Here is a 20154-nt window from a genome sequence, read left to right as displayed (position 1 = left end):
TACGATGGGAATAACGTAAAAAAGGCCCTTCCTGTCAATTTAAGGAAAAACATTGTGGAAGAAATGCGGCGCTTTTATTCAGTTACAGATCCTGTAATGAAAGGCGTTAGAGACTGCATTAATGGCGTTTTGCGCCATGCAAGGAATCGGCCATGGACGGACAATGTGGAGGACTTTGAGTGAGACCATACTGTTGTGCTGAAGTGTATTGTACTGTACATGTTTTGCCCTACTGTTACTTAAAATGCTTCAACATTGTATTTGTAAATAAATGTTTTTGAACTTACTGCACCAATAAAAGAACATGTTGATTTGTCTTACTGTACTGTGCATTGTTTCCATTTGCTCCTTTGATAGTACTGCAAGCTCGGCAACATTGTAATAAAAGAGCAATGAGCGCGCAATTGGCGTAGGAACTAGGGCAATTGGCATGGGAACTAGGTCAATTGGCGTGGGAACTTCTGTTCTAGGGCACCTAGAGATAAAATTCATTTTGCCCCTAGATGTTAGGAACCCCCTCACTTCACCCCAACAGGTTTATTTTAAAGATATTAAAGAATGTACTGTATTGTATTTAAAACATGTGACTGTAAACCATACTGACTGACAAATGTTTTCACACCCTGATGCAATATCAGTGTACTCTCAATGCTCACTGTGCTGTGCACATCAGATTTACATTTCCAATTCGAGAGGGGATTTTCCAAAGCATTACCGTTCAAACAACAGGCCTCTAAGGGTTGGGGGAGGGGGATGGTGTGATTAGACGCAGGCGTACTGAGTGTTTGTAGCTCGGCTATGGGCGGATTAAGAACACAATGGCAATATGCAGAAGATCAACGACCCAGTGGAGAGAGGGGGATGGTAGGCTAGGGTGACTCAGCCGATTGACGCTTGGCTAGGGAGGGATTAAAAACTCTGGAGGTGTGTGGCTGAAATAGTTAACAGCAGTGTCATTTCAAAAGGCAGTTCATCATAATAATTTGATGAATAAACCCCCAAATACAGTGTACAACCCCCAAAAACAGTACATAAAAAGCAAGTCACTTTAACTCCCTGTGCCCCATGCACAGGCTGCAGTATGTATTATTGTGTGTTGATGGTTAGAATTGCTGTGCACTTTAAATGTTTCAACATTGTACAGTATTTGTAAATAAATGTTTTTGTACTGACTCCACCAATAAAAGAACATGTTGAATTGCTGCACTGTTTTTTTACTGCCTGACCGCAAAGCCGCAAGCTCGGCAACATTGTAAAAAAAGAGCAATGAGCGCGCAATTGGCGTGGGAACTAGGTCAATTGGCGTGGGAACTTCTGTTCTAGGGCACCTAGAGATAAAATTCATTTTGCCCCTAGATGTTAGGAACCCCCTCACTTCATCCCAAGAGGGTCCGAGCAGTACTGGCGGCGAGAAAGGGTCATGCCGGCGAGGAGGGTCCTACCATTGAGCGTAATGGCGGAGAAAGCTTTGAACCGGCTAAGTCAGAATGAGCAGAAACCTGGAACCCATAACTCCGGTTCTGTTCAACCTAGAGGGCACCATGTAGTCCTAGTTGCGGCAGGATTGCATGGCAAATTGCGACCCTCTCGTGGCAACAGAACGGAGTCAGGGTGATGTTAAAGTTCAGGTTTCTGCCATTGACTTGCATGGCAGAAAAAAAGCCACTTTGGTAATGTGCTTTTAAACTGTCTTTTGGTACCTCCGGTTCCGGGTGTCGTGCAAGGCTGATATTTTGCCACTATGGCAAGGGTCCTCCCGCATGAGGACCAGGCAAATTTCAACCCGCTCATACCCACAGAACGGGTTATTTTATATTATATTCGCGCAATTGGCGTGGGAACTACTTAGGGCCTCGGTCAAGTTCACGGCCAATTGGCGTGGGAACTTCTGTTCTAGGGCACCTAGAGATAAAATTATTTTTGCCCATTGATGTTAGGCACTGTATACCACTGTACAGTAAACTGTAGAAGACACATAATGAAACAATACTGAACATGTAGAATAAATGCATAGATTTATTTATTCGGGTTTATTACACAGTATACTGTACGGCCGGAAAACATCAGCATACAGTACAATATTATCCATCGAAATCCCCCCATTATCCGTTTTCTTTTCTGAGGAAAAACAAAATGAAAAGTTTTAATGTACAGTTATGGTTAGCCCCCTACAGTAAAGAAGTACCCAGCCAGTCCCACCAAAATAATACGGCAACTCACCATAGAATTTCCCATTCAGCTGGCGCCGGCGCCGGTCCACTGCCAGTCCAGCTTTTTTGATCATCCACGTCGATAGTTTGCAGCGGGACTAGTCCACCTGTAGTCAGCTGGTGAGGCTGGAAATCGCTTAGGTACATGCAAGCTTCATCAAAACTGCATGCGAAATCCGACTCAGGCTCAGGGTTGTCACTGACAGTGGGACCGTCATTGGAAGCCGATGCTGGTGCTGGTGCTGGTGCTGGTGCATTGCTTGGCAGCGACTGTCACTTCTTAGTTGGTTTTAACACGACCCTTCGCCTTTTGCCGCCTCAATGATCATAGATACGGGAAAAATCCGGTGATACACACCAATACCCTCCAACAAATTGGGGCTCAATACGGTGAAAACAGGGATCACTACATAACCTTTTCCTTACTGCACGCTTCCACGTATGAGGAGTTGGCGAAAATTTTTAAAAGTCATAGTTTTCGATAAAATACTGATAAATTTGACCAACTGTTGCCATCTTATCATCTGTTGCATTAATCGCGGCACATATCAAATACTTCTGTCAGGTTTTTGGAAAGCGGGCTGCACTTGAACACTCATGGCGGTGGGTCTCTGGAGAATACTGTAACTGAAACTGGTCTTTGTCTTTCTTTAATACTGTATGTATGAAAAGCCTAAATTGATACATTTTTGCAACCTCTTCCTTCAGTCTCAAGGCCAAGGCCAAGTTACAATAGCACACTGTGGTGCAGTATCTTTTTTAAACGAAACACCTGCAAGCCGACACATTACTGATTCGGCGCATTACAATTCATGATTTTCTGCCATCTGGCGGACACGCGAAGCATTGCAGCATATTTAAATCCGAACCATTATCAATAAACCCATCAACCGCGCGTCAGCCGGGCATGACCCCTGGCTGGGAACGTAAAAGGAGCGCGGCATGCTCCAGGTGAACAGCGTGGCATTCCAGGAACAAGCCAGGTAAAAGCCGGTGATTTGTTAGAATAAAAGCTGCCGCAGCAGTATAACTTTTAATATAGTTTAGATCACAACGTTCAGAATATTTAAATCTAAATACGGGGATATGCCAGCATGTTGGAACGAAGGGGCCCAAGTCAGCGAAAACCGTTACATAGTAGGTGAGGTTGAATAAGACACATCCATCAACCTATAAGAAATTCTAAAAAGATGTCCAATATTTTTTTTTAAATATGTGGGTATTCTGCTGGAGGCAGTGTGTCAGAGCACAGCCATAAATGATCAGGAAAGCAGCTTGTGGTTAAAAGATATTCTTTATTCGGACATCATGGTGCAGTCCCTCCATTTCCCTGACTGCACCATGATGTCCGAATAAAGAATATCTTTTAACCACAAGCTGCTTTCCTGATCATTTATGGCTGTGCTCTGACACACTGCCTCCAGCAGAATACCCACCTATCTACCACTTTTCCGGATGCACGCCACCAACAAGAAGAAAACAGGCTTTTTTCATGTGAGTTTATCCTTTATTCTACTTTGGAGGTATACACTAGGGTGGTTGCAAGCGTGTGTGACATTGTCCTCATTAGGAGTGATGTGATGGAGCTTAACACTCTTCATTCACAACACCTCTAGGACTTTAATATATATGTCCTCTACACAGCGCTCACCTACATACCCAATACTCACCTGTATATCAATAGCCTGCATCAAGCCATCTTCTATCAAGAATATTCGAATTGACATTGTTATTTCCATTATCCATAGTCATTTAGAGCACTATTGATGAACTCTGTTTTTTTTTAAATATATCTATTGTATCTGCCATCACGGCCTCCATGGGTAATGAATTCCACATTTCAACTGCCCTTACTGTAAAGAACCCTTTCCTTTGTTGCTGGTGAAATCTCCTTTCCTCCAACCTTAAGGTATGACACCGTGTCCTTTGTACTACCCTTGGGATGAATAATGCTTTTGAAAGCTCCTTGTACTGTCGTCCCAAATATATTTGTATATAGTTACCATATCCCCTCTTAGAAACTTATTTTCTCATGTAAACAAACCTAATTTAGCTAAACTCACCTCATAACTTAGATTGTCCATCCCCTTTATTAATTTGGTGGCTCTTCTCTGCACTTTCTCTGGTTCATAATGTCGTTTCTAAGGACTGGTTCCGAACGTTGTACTCCATTTTCAAGGTGTGGTTTTACTAATGCTTTATAACTGAGGTGGAACCATTTAGATAAGAAGATATTTTTTCCATGTATACTGCATGCCACATTTTATTATTTATTTGATGTAGAGAGGGAGAGTCCAAATACATTTTAAACATAAATCCATGGTCACTGTGGATACCTACAGTACACAGACAGACATACACACACACACACACACACACACACACACACACACACACACACACACTCTGTCATGCATGCTCCCTCCATCTGTCACTCTCATACATATTCTATCTCATACACACTCAGTGGTACATGGTCCTCCTATCTATGGAGTGTTCAGGAGCCAGAGTCACAGACTACAACCTAGGAGAGCCGGATCTGCTCACACCTGGATTGCAGAATGAACAGACAGAGCGCTTCAGTGTCTTTCTGTTGCCCTCTTCTCACCTGAACATGTATGGAGAGTGCAAGATTGTATTGTATTGTATTGTATGTCTTTATTTATATAGCGCCATTAATGTACATAGCGCTTCACAGCAGTAATACATGTGGTAATCCAATAAATAACAGATAATATAAATAACAGATCATGGGAATAAGTGCTTTAGACATTAAGGAAGAGGAGTCCCTGCTCCGAGGAGCTTACAGTCTAATTGGTACACTGGCGACACAGTTTATTACACTGCGGCCAGATCCGCAAGCCGGGAGATTTCCCGGCTTGCTAGAGGCCGCCCCTCGGCGTGCCGCGCGTCATAGACGCGCGGTCACGCGTCTTCGGGAGCGTGCGCCCCCTGCACGCGCGTCCAGGGGCTCCCCGAGGGAGCCCTGGTGTCCCGCGATCGCGGGACAGCGGCAGGGGGTTCCGGGGGACCCGGCGGACCCGGCAGCGGTAGGGAGAGTGCCCCGATCGGAGGGCGCTCTTCCGCTGCTTCGGCGCGCGCCCGTCACTCTCGGGCGCGCGCCAGGCTACTGCTGCGGCACAGAACGGGCAAATGCTCGAATAAACTGTGCCGCAGCAGTAGGTAGGGAGAACGTACAGAGACAGTAGGAGGGAGTTCTGGTAAGTGCATCTGCAGGGGGCCAAGCTTTATGTGCCATGTGTTCAGAATAGCCACAGATACAAATGACCCAGACAAACTTCTACCTCTGGGATCCGCACAACCCCCACAACAAGCTCTCTGTGCCCTGCGCCGCTACAGTAGCGACTCCTCACACTTCACTTTTGAAGCAGAGCGTGTGTGTGGGATCAGCGAGGAACTGTACACCTTCAAGATGCTGGTGGGGCAGCAGATCTATGAACGAGTGCACAGAGCCATTCTAACTCTGGATGAGCAGCACACGAGCCTCCTGATGGAGATGGAGAAAAATTCCCGGCATCTAAACAAGGATGCATAGAACATCTCGAACACCTGTCCAACACCACAATGCTGCCCCGCAGTGCTTACTGACACCATATTACCAGTGCCCAGACCAATGCAAAGTCTTCCAGCAACAGCCGATCACATAGCGACAGAGATTCAGACCCCATCACCAGGCAGATGTGTGATCAAAAGTCCTCAGTGTGTGAAAGGAAATTGCCTACATCTGCCTCTCAGTGAACTTATTCTATCTCGGCACCAGTGTCACAATTTAGCGGAGGAGCTTGATGAGCAGGAAGGTGTTGATACACTACATGTCTTAATGGGTGAGACAGTGCTAAGCAAAGCTACTCAGGTCTCTAGCACAGAGAGACCTGTTTAAAAAAAAACTTTCTGCAGGTCCCTAGAAGCAAAATCATTACACAATGCTCTGCAAAGTTTTCTAGAAATTGACGAGAGAAAATGTCTGATATGGAGGTATTTGAAGAGGTGAAACTCTTGTGATTTATATATTTTTTGGATATCCTGATAGGACAGAACCCTTCCCTTTTCCACCAAATCCGCTGTTAATTTATTGTCTAAATTTAGAAATTGGGTAAATTGCCCTTGGGAGCATCCGGAAGGGAAATCTGGGTTGTTGAAGCTCGGAGTTAACAGGGATGGGAAAGTCTGTAATGCATATTTGACTTTATTTTTGGACCAAATGTTCCACGTGCACCTCATTGATCCTAGGTCAAACTTTCCTACTTGTATCTCGCTGGACCCTTGGGACCACAGAGCCATTGCGAGGAATAGTGTTTTTGCATAGAATGATTCAATTGCTAGCCAGCAGCAGGTTGTTGGATCATTTTTCCAAATCACTACTTGTTTAAAATTGAGATGCTTGGTAATATTGAATAATATCTGGGACACCAAGTCCTCCCCTTGTTTTTGAGTCTAGCATTACTGATCTAGCAACTCTCGGTTGCTTGTCTCTCCATATGAATTGGAGTACTCGGCTTGGTATGTTTTTCAGCTCAGACGGGAGTATAATTTTTGGAAGCGTTTGGAAGTAGTATAGTAATTTTGGTAGGATGTTAATTTTAGCGGACATTATTCTTCCCATCCAAGATTTTTGGAATTTATTCTATGTCCGGAGATCCTTTTTAATTTTATCAAAAAGGTGAGGGTAGTTGCTTTGATACAGGGATTCATATGAGCTCGCTATTTTCATTCCCAGGTATTTAATGTGGGTAGAGTTCCATTTATAGTTAAAATTTGATTGTAGCCATTTTAGTTCCGGAGCTGGGAGTGTTAAATGTAGGGCCTCGAATGTATCATTATTGAGACATTGCAAAATTGAACTAATAGGAGCTCAAGATTCGGGAGGGACGTCTGCAAATAATGGGATCTCATAATTTATTCCGTCAATGAGGAATCCCTGGACACTGACATTATCTTTGATTGTGGCTGCTAATGGTTCAATTGATATTGTAAAGAGGATTGTCGACAAGGGGCATCCCTGTCTAGTGCCATTTGTGATAATAATTGGGTCCGAATTTCCCCCTGGAATCTTGACGTACGGTGTGGGATTTTGATAAAGGGCTCTGACGCCCTCAAGGAATGGGCCCTTAAATCCAAATTTTAACATGGTCTGATCCAGAAATAATCATTTTATTCTATCAAATGCTATTTCAGCATCTAAGCTTAATAGTATCGCTTTTGTACGGGAAAGGTGCACGTGGTCTATAATGTTTATGATCTTGCGGGTATTGTCCGAGGCCTGTCTGCCCGAGACAAAGCCCACTTGATCAATATGTATTAGCTTTGGTAGGCTATAATCCATAAATAATCAAAGGAGATGAGGCGGTGCAACTTCCACACGGAAAGGAGTCAGACCAGGAGTCACTACAAGTGCAAAGGCTTTATTGACACCCAACACCCTCCTTGGATTGTCCGTCATTCATTTCGGTAGGAGCATGCCGATGCCGCCAGCGTTCCATCGCCTAACAGTGAGTTATCCTCATTTATCCGGTTCCACCCATACAAGACTTTCCTCACGCCAGAGGCTATTGGGAGGACTGTAGCACTGTTGTTTTCTTTGGCTACATAGGATGCATTATCTTCATTGGTCACGCTGATGGCTGTTTGCGGTTCAGGATTTCATTATTGATATTTTTCAGTTTCTTGGCTTGCATTGAGAGCGCCACTAGGTGTTGTGAGACTCCCATCCTTTAAATTGTATAATCCATAAATAGACAGAGATTTTTAACTCTTCCCTCTACTCTGGTACCTTTCCCTCCTTCTTCAAACATGCAACAGTTATACCATTTCTCAAAAACAACAAGTTTGACTCTACCTGTCTTTCTAACCATCGACCTGTCCCCCTCCTGCCTTGTGCCTCCAAACTCCTTGAACGTCTTGTATACTCTCGTTAGCTTCATTTTCTCAGCACCTATTCTCTCCTAGGCCCTCTACAATCTGGCTTCCGCACTGCTCACTCCAATGAAACAGCCCTCACTCAAATAACTAATGACCCACATGCTGCCAAATACAGAGGTCATTACACTCTGCTTATATTACTCGACCTCTCTGCAGCATTTGACACCGTGGAGACACTTCTCCTTCACATTCTCCATTCTCTTGATATTTGTAACAAAGCTCTATCCTGGATCTCCTCCTACCTCTCCCATCATGCTTTCAGTTTCTCTTTTGCAAACACCTCCTCTATAGATCTTTATGGGGGTACCCCAAAGCTCTCTTCTGGGACCTCTTCTCTTTTCTCTGTACACACTTTCTCTAGGTGACTTAATCACATCTCTTGGGTTTAAATATCACCTCTATGCTGACGACACACAAATTTACCTTTCAACCCCTGACCTTACACCTGCTGTACAGACCAAAGTTTCTGAATGTCTTTCTAGGATATCATCCTGGATGGCCATCCACCGACTTAAACTTAACATGGCAAAAACAGAACTCCTTATACTTCCTCCCAAACCTGGCCCTACTATGTCCTTCCAAATTACTGTTGGAAGTACCACCATCATTCACCCAGTAGCCCAAGCACGCTGCCTAGGGGTCACACTCGACTCCTCTCACATTCTCCCCTCACATTCAATATGTATCTGAAACCTGTTGCTTTTTCCTCCGCAATATTACAAAGATACGCCCTTTCCTCTGTTACTCAACTACTAAAACTTTGACTCAGGCCATCATTCTATCCCATCTCGATTACTGTAACCTCCTGCTGTCCGAACTTCCTGCCTCTCACCTGTCTCCCCTACAATCTATCCTTAACGCTGCTGCCAGAATCACTCTACTCTTTCCTAAATCTGTCTCAGCGTCTTCCCTGCTGAAATCACTCTCCTGGCTTCCTATCAATTCCCGCATCTCGCACTAAATTCTCCTCCTCACTTTTAAAGCTTTATACGCTTCTGCTCCTCCTTACATCTCGGCCCTAATTTCTCGCTATGCACCATCCTGACTCTTGCGTTCTGCTCAAGGATATCTTCTCTCTACCCCCTTTGTATCTAAAGCCCTCTCCTGCCTTAAAACTTTCTCACTGACTGCCCCAGATCTCTGGAATGCCCTTCTCCTCAATACCCGACTAGCACCCTCTCTATCCACCTTTAAGACCCACCTTCAGACACACTTGCTTAAAGAAGCATATGAGTAGCACCGTGGCTAATACTATACACCTGATACATGAAGCTTGGCCTCTCCTGCAGACGCACTTACCTGAATGCCCTCCTACTGTCTTTGCACGTTCTCCCCACCAATTAGATTGTAAGCTCTTCGGAAGCAGGGACTCCTCTTCCACAATGTTACTTTTATGTCTGAAGCACTTATTCCCATGATCTGTTATTTGTAGTTATTTGTTATTGTCACGTGTATTACTACTGTGGAGCACTATGTGCTTTCTTTGACAAAGGGCAGGGAGCCCGAAACGCATCAGAGTTACCTCTTCCAGCGCTATGCAGAGACTGTGATGCTTCATCTTCAATAAAGCCTTGCATCTTTTTAATTGCTGATCCAGCCTCCGTCAGATTTTTTAGTTCCACTCTACAGCAGTGCACTGTCTGCATGCCCGTTACATGGACGGAGCTCTATGTACATTAATGGCGCTATATAAATAAAGACATAAATACATTCAATCCGGATATCTCTGGAATCTAAGTGAAAAATCAGGTACACAAGATAGCCCTTTTTGATGACAACGTTTTCCTTAGTGTGTTTAAACCACTAACTACTCGCCCAAATTTGGGACCTGGAATCATCCTTGTTCCTTCCAATAGGGCTTGATAAATTGATGTTGCTGCCACAGGGTAATCAAACTCTAAACATAACGGCCCTACCAACGATAGCCCACTCATTAAAAATGTGGGCCACTTTGAGACTAAGATACTCTTTGATATGTTAGCATTCTCTAATGTCCCTACGGTTTGATAATCTGGGGTTCACACAGAGGTTATCGAGGAAAAGCTTTATAAATTGGATAGAAGCTGGGGTGCTGAGATTAAAGGACTTGGGACTGATGCTAAAATCAAACCCGTTTGCATTCTTTCAAAATGAAAAAGGTCTAGCTAATAATGAGTTATTCCACTATTAGAAACTTAGGGTGTTTTATATAAAATTAGGTCTGGTCAGTTCCCTCACTCAGTTTTAAGATCTATGTCTGAGGTGGGCATGCCCGGTGGTAGCCTCTCTATGGAGAAAAATCAGAGCCTGGATCCAAATAATCCTTAATCTAGACGTGGAATTGGATCCTTGGCTGTTTCTACTGAACAGTCCCATACAAAACTTATCCAGGCAAGAGAACAAACGTATCACCTGTATTACCACAGCAGCCAAATGCGAACTAGCGGCTGTCTGGAAGCAGAATGGAGTTCCCTCTATCTCTAAGATTAAAAATAAAGTGTGGTTCATATGCCGCATGGGAAAGTTGTCAGGCCTCATGAATGATTCTTGTCTAGAGTTCCAAAGGGTGTGGCAACCTTGGCCCATATTCTCTAGCATCCCGAGCATAAACAGCCACACAATATTACTGTAAATGTTCCGGTATTTGTTCCTTGTACCCTGTTTGACTTCTCTTGTTTTTCCGAGATAAGGGTTTCGGAAGGTCTGCCGCTGGAAAGTTGGCTCCAAGTTGTTTGGAAGAATATGTTATTATTATTGATGTATATGGATGCATAGTATTGCATTGTAATATGATTATATTGACTGTACCCTCCCCCAATTCATGTCCCCACCCCTCCTTTGATTTTTGTACCCTCTTCAGTTTTTTATAGCACTACAATGTGGACGCACATACTGTAAACATTTTAAATGTGATCTTGGTACATAAGCCCCTTTATCTTTCTGAAAATAAATTTTAATAAATAATTTAAAGGAAAAAAGCTAACATTTTTAAATTTACAAGTATTGTACTGTACTTTTTGGAATAAATCTGGGAAACCAGTGTAGATAACAAAATGCAACCAACAATTAAATCTTAAAACATACAGTACCTCGTTTGTTGTTTCCTTCCAAAGGTGTTAAAGCCATTATTATCACCATGTAAAGGTATTAATAATGTTCAATATGACAATTGGAACGGAATGCTTGCTGGATTACCTCAATCTCCAGATGTGCCTGATTTTACAGATGGTAAGTGCATTTTACAATCTTTATTGTATATTTCTGAAAATAAAGCCACATAAAAAAACTTGTTGCATACACCAGATTTCCTTATAGGATGAAATACCCAGCAATTGTTAATGTATTAATTACATTTTGTACAGATTTAAACCATTCATAAAGAAATTGTATTCTCCACATAGTTTTTAATTTTTGTATGTGCAGTTTTACATTTTACTACAAATATGTAGTACAAGCTGTTCATGATATCTTACATTTCTGCTTCTATTTAGGAGATATATACATTTGTACTTTTTTATTTGATCTATTAAAGGTGCGCTCCCACCTGGAACCAAAGTGTACTAATGGTAGTGATATGTTTAATGGGTTAAGTATAGATGATTTTTTTCCAATAAAAAGGCGACAAACAGGCATTTGCAATGACAATTTGCAATGACAAAAATAAGTTGTTTTAAGTTGTTTGAAATAATTTGCAAACTTTTACAATATTTTCATCTTAACCATATGCTTTGGAGGGTTTTTAAATCTTTACCCAATGTTTAAATTATAAGATTTATTAGAAGTCATTCTTCCATGAAGAATGTCACTCTTCTTCCTTTCTCACTGTTGCCTTTTTTGTAAATGAACTCATGCATTAGCCAAACAACTCAACAATCAGAAAAACATTATCTAAATAATTATGTATTTAAATAACATACCGTGGGCCTCATGCAGAGAGCATAGAATTTTAAAAATGGCGAATTTCATAAAAAGTAGCTTTTTTGGAGAGTTTTATTCTCCATATGCAGAAAAGTGCGAATTCTGCTATGTTTAACATGGATGCGTGTGGCGAGTTTAAATTGGCGAGATGCGCGCTTCAGAAACGTGTAAAAACAAATTCGCGCCTTTTTTTTCCCCTTTACTATAGGCGGCGAGCGCCATCTTGCCATATTTTCGTGGCGCGGCAAAAATGCGAGAATCGCGCCTTTTTTTGGCGCGTACAGCCGCTACTTGCCGTTCGCACCTCTCTGCATTCGGAGAGTTTTAAAAATGGCGCGATTGAGGTTCTCGCCAGCCGCGAGGCGAGTTTTAAACATAGAAATAAAAAAATGGCGCGTTTTTCGCAACTCGCCATTTTATGCCGTTTTCTGAGGGAAATTGAACAAAAAATGGCGAGTTTTGAAATAACGATGCTCTCTGCATGAGGCCCCGTATTTCCAAAACTCAATAAATTGAACATTTCCCTTTAGGGGTGATTGAACCTTTGAAAGGAAGTCATTTACATCATGTCACGGGAGACCAGGCATTTACACCTTTATACCGGGATCAAATCATTGAGCAAAACCAAATAGTAAACCAAATTGTAATTTATTAAATTGAAACAGACGTACACACAGTGGATTACAAAATACAAGAGAAAACACACGTACTGGGGGGTCTAGGCTGCAAAACTAGCCTTTCCTAGGTGAAACAGTCCATAAAACAAAGTCTTTAGGTTGACCGGGACTTAACCCGAAAAGTCCTGGAACTCAAATCGGCATGAAGTTCCTGACGCCACTGCTGTATCTCTTCCAGAGATGCCAAAATCCCTTAACTAGGAGATAGTATCAAATGTCCTGGTACTCTTTTCAGCTTTTACTTCCAGCCGCGACCGCTACGTTCTCTTCTCAGAACTTGGCCCCGAAATGTGGGACTTAGAAAATGTCTTGCCTTGAAATTTCTGAAGTCGGCTCGCGTCAAATTCTCCAAGAGCATCTTTTGTTGATTTTGAATTTGCCGCTGCTGTCTTGGCGCTCAAAATCTCAGAGAATCTCCTGTCCAGATTGGCTTCTGGCTTTTTTATAGTATTTCAACTTCATTCATGAATCACTACAGCCAATCCGAACCTGGGAAAAATCCTACAAGCCAATCAGAGCATTGCCAGTCTATCTAAGCCGGGCAAGCATGGATTCGGATTCGGATTCTGACAAGGGCATGCTCTAACTTGGCACCTCTGTAACTTTTCAGTCAGAAGCCACCCTCTAAGTTAGGCTCCTCACAGTCTGGCTTGGGGCAAATGATGGTCCGAGACCGCTATTCATCCTAGGACGTGGGTTCGTGAGCATAACTCTGGTGCCCAAATGGTTTTAACACCTTGGCAATCTCTGAGGCTTTCATGTCCGGGATCCAAGCAGACTCACTGGCACCAAACTTAGTAGCCACATGGTCTCTCGGCTTCCCGGATTTTGAAGTCCCAGCTCATATTTTACAGTGCATAAGCATAATACATTTTAAACATACCTGTTTAATAAAATATACTTACACTTTTATCCTGTCTAAGTCTTTTGGTTATGAGGGGTAGAATGGGACTCTATACTTTTATTCGCACTAGTCATATCCCTCACACACCGCAAACCTGAGTTAGACTTTAAAACCTCATAGCCTATGGGCTATTAAACATTTATGAAACAAAAATATTTTTCCCCATATTTCTTCTACTGTAAGTCCCAAAGTAGAATGAAAAGATGCTTAGGCTCATTCCCAGGGCTGTACTGTAGCTCACTCCCTTATGAAAAACCAAACTTAGAACTAAAAAACACTTAGGTTCATTGTCAGAGCTCATTCCTTTAATGAAAATAGGACTTAGGTTTCATAAACACCCTTGCAACCTCATATACGGTTGGAGTAACCCGCAGAACCTCTATACTGGTTTTGGGGAACCGGGCATTGAACTGGGGGAACCTTTGTTAATAGGGAAACCCCGGTACCGTTCTGGGGATACCTTATACCCCTCTTACCTTTCTGGTCTGTGCTGAAGCAGGGAGTCCTAGCGGTGAGTCGCACAAGCGTTTTCAAGGGGAGATTTTACCGAGTAATGCGTCTCAATGTATCAGAGAATCCATCCTGATTCCCGGGTACAATTTTGAGGTATCCCGCAACTCTGGAACCCGGCTACCTAGACATTCTGACAAAACTTTCTTAGTAAAACCCCCCTTGAAACTCATAGCATATTAATCTCTGCTTGCTAGCACCCTATGAAAGATAAAACACACATAAATTCTTTATTGTTGCACAATCACATATATTGCATGTACACCAGACAGGTTCAAGAGCTCCAAAACCCCAAATGTGGATGAGACGTAACCAGCCAGGCATAATACCTTTATTTATGGCCTGGTTACCCCCTTACCATCACACCTCCGCCCTCAAGATGAAGGCTCGGTGGCAGTCACCACGTCCGTTGGCTCTTCCAGCCTGGCACTTCATGAGGACTTTGGCTCGCAGAGAATGTTCTGTCGGGAGAGTCCATCAGCATTTCAATGCTCGCTGCCTTTCTCGTGCTGAATAGTAAAATCAAACTCCAGCGCAGCAACTTGCCATTCTCCCCCGACACCCTTTGTAGCCAACTTAATGGGTTGTGGTCCGTGATTGCAGTAAATGTCCTGCTATACAAATAGGGCTGCAATTTCTTCAGAGCCCAAACAATGGCCAGGCATTCCTTTTCAATAGTGGCATAAACCACTGCCCTGGGTAGCAGTTTTCTGCTCAAATAGACCACAGGATGCTCACATCCCTCCTCGCCCACCTGACTGAGTACAGCACCGATACCATAGTCAGAGGTATCGGTCTGTGCAAGAAAAATCTTAGAGTAATCTGGTGCAGCCAGAATAGGAGCACTAGCCAGTGCTATCTTCAATGCCTGGAAAGCCTTTTTGCAGGCAGGTGACCAGGGTACCAGAATTGGGAGTCGCTTCTTTGTCAAGTCTGTCAGGGGTTTTGCAATGGCACTATACTGAGGGACAAACTTCCTATAGTAGCCTGCAGGGCCTATAAAAGCCATTACCTGCTATTTGGTCCTAGGTACCGGCCACTGCACTGCTATAGTGATAGCTTCCACCTTAGCTGGTTCTGGCGTAAGGTGCCCTCCACCCACTCTGTGCCCTAAGTACAACACTTCTGCCATACCCACTGGACACTTTGCAGGCTTCAGTGTCAGCCCTGCATCCCTGATCCTTTTCAGCACCGCAGCTGCATACACTAAATGTGAGTCCCACGAGTTACTGAACACAGCAATGTCATCTAGGTATGCTTTTGTAAAACTTTGCATCCCTTCCAGCAACCTATTGACCAGGCATTGGAAGGTAGCCTGGGCATTCTTCATCCCAAATGGCATCACCAAAAATTCATAGAGACCACTTTGAGTAATGAATGCTGACGTCTCCTTAGCCTGCTGGGTCAGAGGGATTTGCCAATAACCTTTGGACAAATCCATGGTAGTCAGATACTTTGCCCCGGCGAGCTCTTCTAAGAGCTCATCCATGCAGGGCATGGGATAATCATCTTGCAAAAAAGAAAAATGTGCTTAACAGCGCTAATGCTTACAAAAGGAATACTTTCAAATGTGAAAGATAGGCAGCCTGAAAAAAAGATTGATACAAATCTAACCAATGACATATAAAAAAGAGAAAATTCGGCGCCTATTAATACTAAGTGAACATAGAAAAACTATGTGAACTAAGTGTCCAGAAAATAAATAAAAGGAACTCCAACCATAAATAGTCCAAAGGCAAGATGTAGCAAACCTCCAATGGGTCTCTTGAAAGTGGTGACAGGGAAAAGTTGTAAAAGCGTTATGAACACGTGGAGGATCCAATCGCACCAACTCTGGATCAATACTGACAAGCAGCCGCCTTTGTCTTGTGAACACCCACCTCAGGAACCGAAAACCAGTCCAGCTGTTCCGGCGCCTCCGGGTGATGTCACAAGACTGCGACTGGAGACTGCAAGTGTCCTTATCGTTGAGTGAAACAACTAATGAAAAGTATGACTCCTTGCGTATTCACCCACTCAGTCTCTTCAACAAAGCAGCTAATAAAATCAGCTTGGGCAAAACATCAACATGCAGTGTACAAAACACTACCACTCAACATTGGGCTGGGCTGCTTGCACTAGGAGGAGTGTGCTGCCACGACCCGTTTTTGCATTTGGACATTTCCTGCACTAACTGGACTCTAAGTTCCCCACAGTGGGTCATTATCCCTTTAGCACCCTGCTTTGCCAGCTAACACTCCTGTATAGTGTTGGTATATTTTTTTGAGGTTCAGACCCTGACCATCCAGTTCCCCTGTCATTTACATTACTTGCTTAGGGTTAGTTGTTCTGATTCTTGTGCCTCACAGCCTATCTTCATTCTGTTGGGATATTCAGTGATAGTTTGTCACTGTGTCTCCCAGGGACATTGTTGCAGGGTATAGGGAAGTACCAGGTGACTACGGTCTACCTGGGAACTGGGCTGTAGAAGGGGTCCTCATACCCCGAAACGTGACGTTGCCCCCCTTGCCCTTTTTTCCCCCTCCCTTCTCCCTTTTCCCCTTCCCTGTCCTTGTCCCTGCCCCAGCACATATTGCTTTCTTTTGGTCTGCAACCAGTTTGTGCATCATTCGTGTACCATTAAATGCTTTTTTGACGGATCCATTCACTTTTTGCTCTTTTCGTTTGAGTGCTGGGAATATTTGTGGTTTATTGATTATTTTGGGAGGAAATAGGGTCCTCCCTGTTCCCGTTTTGCACCGACTATTTCACACTACACCTAGTTTGTGTGCGGTCTAATATTTTTTGTTAACTACCACCTGTAAGAGGACATGCGCAAAGGTATGCAATGGAGACTTTTTTAAGGTGAAATTAAATAAGGCTTTTATTGCGCCTGTTTCTTTAACATAAGAAAATCATCCAAACATATGCAAATAAGGGATCAAACAAAGCTTCTGCTCCACTTGGGAGTATTTCTAGTGAAACCTATGCAGTCCACAACTCCCTTTAGATTAAGCATGTCTCCCAGCCCCAAACATATATCTTGATATGTGCAGATATACAAAAAGTCTTATAAAGGAAATTCTTATCTGTTTCTTGTAGTTGGAGGGGAAGTCTTCTCTGTTCCTGGGTTGCTGCCTTTTCCTCAGGCTATATCAGCATTCAGGTTTAGAGGTGCTTTCCCCTGTGTCTTGCAGGCAGCGTGCAGTTTCTTCTGGCAGGCTCAAGACATCTGTTCCTATCGTCAGTCCCACAATTTGTGAGACTCAGGAAATCTCACTTCCTGTCTCAAAGGCAGGCTTTTTTAACAAACCTAATCAGCCAGGTGGTGTTGGTTCATTGACTACCAGCAGTTAACCACCACACTGCTGGATTAGAGGCACATTTCCTGAACAGGGATAAATCCCCTGTTACACCACCCAACATGTTTTGTGAGACTGCGCTTACCCTCTCTTTCTGATAACCGTGTACGGTCCAGACCTGGCAGCCATTAATTTGTTCTGCCGAGTGGGCTTCAGAACAAGTTCTTGCTGTCCTGGGATGAACTGCTAAAGGCAATCTGGTCATACCAAGTCTTCTGCTTGGTCTGAGCCTCCCTCAGATTAGCCTGTGCCAACCCCATAAGCATTTCTAATCGGTATCTGAGATCTACCACATACTGAAGCACAGAAGCATCCGTATTGGAAGTCTCCCCTTCCCATCCCTCACGGAATAAGTCAAGAGGTCTCCATACCCTGCGACCATATAGCAGCTCGAAGGGAGAGAACCCGGTAGATTATTGCGGTACCGCTCGGTATGCAAACAGCAAGTGCTGCAAATGAATCTCCCAATGTTTCCTTTCAGCCTCCGTGAAAACTTGCAGCATCTGCTTCAGGGTCCCATATAAACCTTTCACATAGACCGTTTGTCTGGGGATTGTATGGGGTCGTGCTCTGGTGCTTCACCCTGCACGCATCCCAGAGACACTAACAATTCGTACATGAATTGTGACCCTTGTTCAGTTAGAATCTCATTAGGGAAATCTACTCTAGTGAATATAACTAACAATGCATTTGCTACTGCCCTAGCATCTATTGTAGCTAGTGCTACAGCCTCATAGTACCTTGAGGCAGAGTCCACCATCATGAGAATGTAATGCTTGCCATACCAACTGGGGATCATGAGGGGTCCCACTATGTCCATAGCTACCCTCTGGAAAGGTTCCCCGATTACCGGTAGTGGGTTCAGGGGTGCCTTCACATGATCACCCGCCTTACCTATTCACTGGCAGATATCACAGGAGCGGCAGAACTCTGCCACTGTCCCCGATGACCCCGGCCAGAAGTAACGCTGCAACAGCCAGGCTCTCGTCCGAGTGACCCCCTGATGCCCCACTACTTTTATGGAGTGGGCTACATGTAACAGTTGCTGCCATTACTCCCTTTGTGCCACTAACTGTCTTCTATCTGTCCAAACCCTATCTGGAGCTGTAGAACCCTGCTCTCTATATAAAAGCCCACGGTGCCATAAGAACCGATCTGACCCACTCTCCAAGGCAGACTCGGATGCCCGGAGTCTCATGCCCTCCAAGCTGGGATCAGACCTCACCGCTTCCCTAAACTGTGTCCCTAATTCTAGCCACCCACCCCTAGTCTCTAAGTCGGGGAAAGGGGACTAGGTAAAGGGGAAGGTAAATCAGTACATTGTCGCGACTCCTGGGAGACCCCTGGAACTGTTGGTCCCAAATGCAGGGGGACGGCGAAATCCTCAGGTGCAAATCCTTTGCTCTGGCTCCTAATAAACAGGAGCCAATTCCGCCGTGAAAACACAAGTAACATGTCCCAGGTCATTACCAAGGTGCACCTCAGTATCTAACAGGGGCAATACCCCCACCTCCCTCATGCCACGTCTGGCACCCCAATCAAGGAATACACAGGCAACCTGGTTGGACCACAGTCCTCCATCTGGCATGGTCACCTGCATCCCGGTGCCCAGGAGCAGATCCTCTGGCTAGACCATATCAGGTTGGACCAGGGTAACCGTGGCACTGGAGTCGATCAGGCCCACTGCTTGGCGATCTTCGATGGTCACTGTGTGCAAATGCTTTTGCTGGACATCGTTGGATTGCACCCCAACTGGTATAATCTGATGTCCCCCCATCTCCACGGCTGTGTCACAGGCTGCAGGTGCAGGATCTTCCGTCGGCATCCCTTGCTGGTCCGGCTGGACGAATTCACTTCGCTCCTCTGTGGGTGCCCCTCGCACACTAGTGACTGGATTTGCAGTTGGAGAGCATTGCCCCTGATGGGGTCCCCCGGACTTTGGACAGTTCAGACAGTATGGCTTGATGTGACCAGTCTTATTGCACTAATAGCACGTCCTCTCGTGTTTGAACTCTGCAGGTTTTGGTGCACTTCCATCTGCTGCAGGTTTAGCCTTCCACTGGGGAGTGCTTTTGGCTCCCTTGGCCGGTGTGGGCTTTTCTGAGGTAGCCCCTTTTTTGCGCATCAGTGCCCGGCTGGTGACAAATTAATCCGCCATGTTAGCAGCATCCACATCAGTCTTTGGTTTACAGTCAAAGACCCATTCTCTTAAGTCCGGTGGACACTGCTGCATGAACTGTTCCTTGAAAAACAAGTCCAATAAAGTGTGATACTTTGTGGCACCACATCCCTCCACCCACTGTGTCCTATGCAATGCCATGCGGGACGCAAACCGGATGTAGAATTCCCGGTGGCGTTTCTCCTCCATTTTAAACATGTCTCTGTTAGCTTCTGGGGTAAGGGCATACTGAGTTTGTAAAAGGGCTTTTACATGGCGGGAGTCATTGCTATCCATGGCTGGTAGCCTGGAGGGTCTCCAGGGCAGCCCCTGAGAAAAACAGTGTCAGCCGCAAAACCCAGTCCAATTCTGGCAACCGGTACCGATAACACCGGTACCAATAAGTTTAAAAAATCTTCAGTTACTCATCGATTTTGTCGGTGACATCCACAAATTTACTGAAATTGTGATGTCCACTCGGGGAGCTGACGGCTCCCCATTATCACGTTGGGGACAT

At 44.3% G+C, this 20154-nt stretch overlaps 1 protein-coding gene and 1 pseudogene across 4 annotated transcripts in view; both read left to right on the top strand.

Moving 5' to 3' along the window:
* The window catches only part of LOC142463887 (tesmin-like), a 365821-nt gene that overhangs the window by 40029 nt on the left and 305638 nt on the right, over positions 1-20154 (top strand). For all 4 annotated transcript variants that reach the window (XM_075566708.1, XM_075566710.1, XM_075566707.1 and 1 more), the window contains exon 3: positions 11243-11357. In XM_075566708.1, the coding sequence (XP_075422823.1) occupies positions 11243-11357 (115 nt within the window). The remainder of the gene's footprint in view (positions 1-11242; positions 11358-20154) is intronic.
* LOC142463886 (docking protein 4 pseudogene) lies at positions 5330-11214 on the top strand (annotated as a pseudogene).

This window comes from Ascaphus truei, chromosome 12 (genome assembly GCF_040206685.1).
Source record: "Ascaphus truei isolate aAscTru1 chromosome 12, aAscTru1.hap1, whole genome shotgun sequence".
Taxonomy (NCBI): domain Eukaryota; kingdom Metazoa; phylum Chordata; class Amphibia; order Anura; family Ascaphidae; genus Ascaphus; species Ascaphus truei.
The sequence above is the reverse complement of the archived record's forward strand: the minus strand, read 5'-3'. Positions and strand labels throughout refer to the sequence as shown.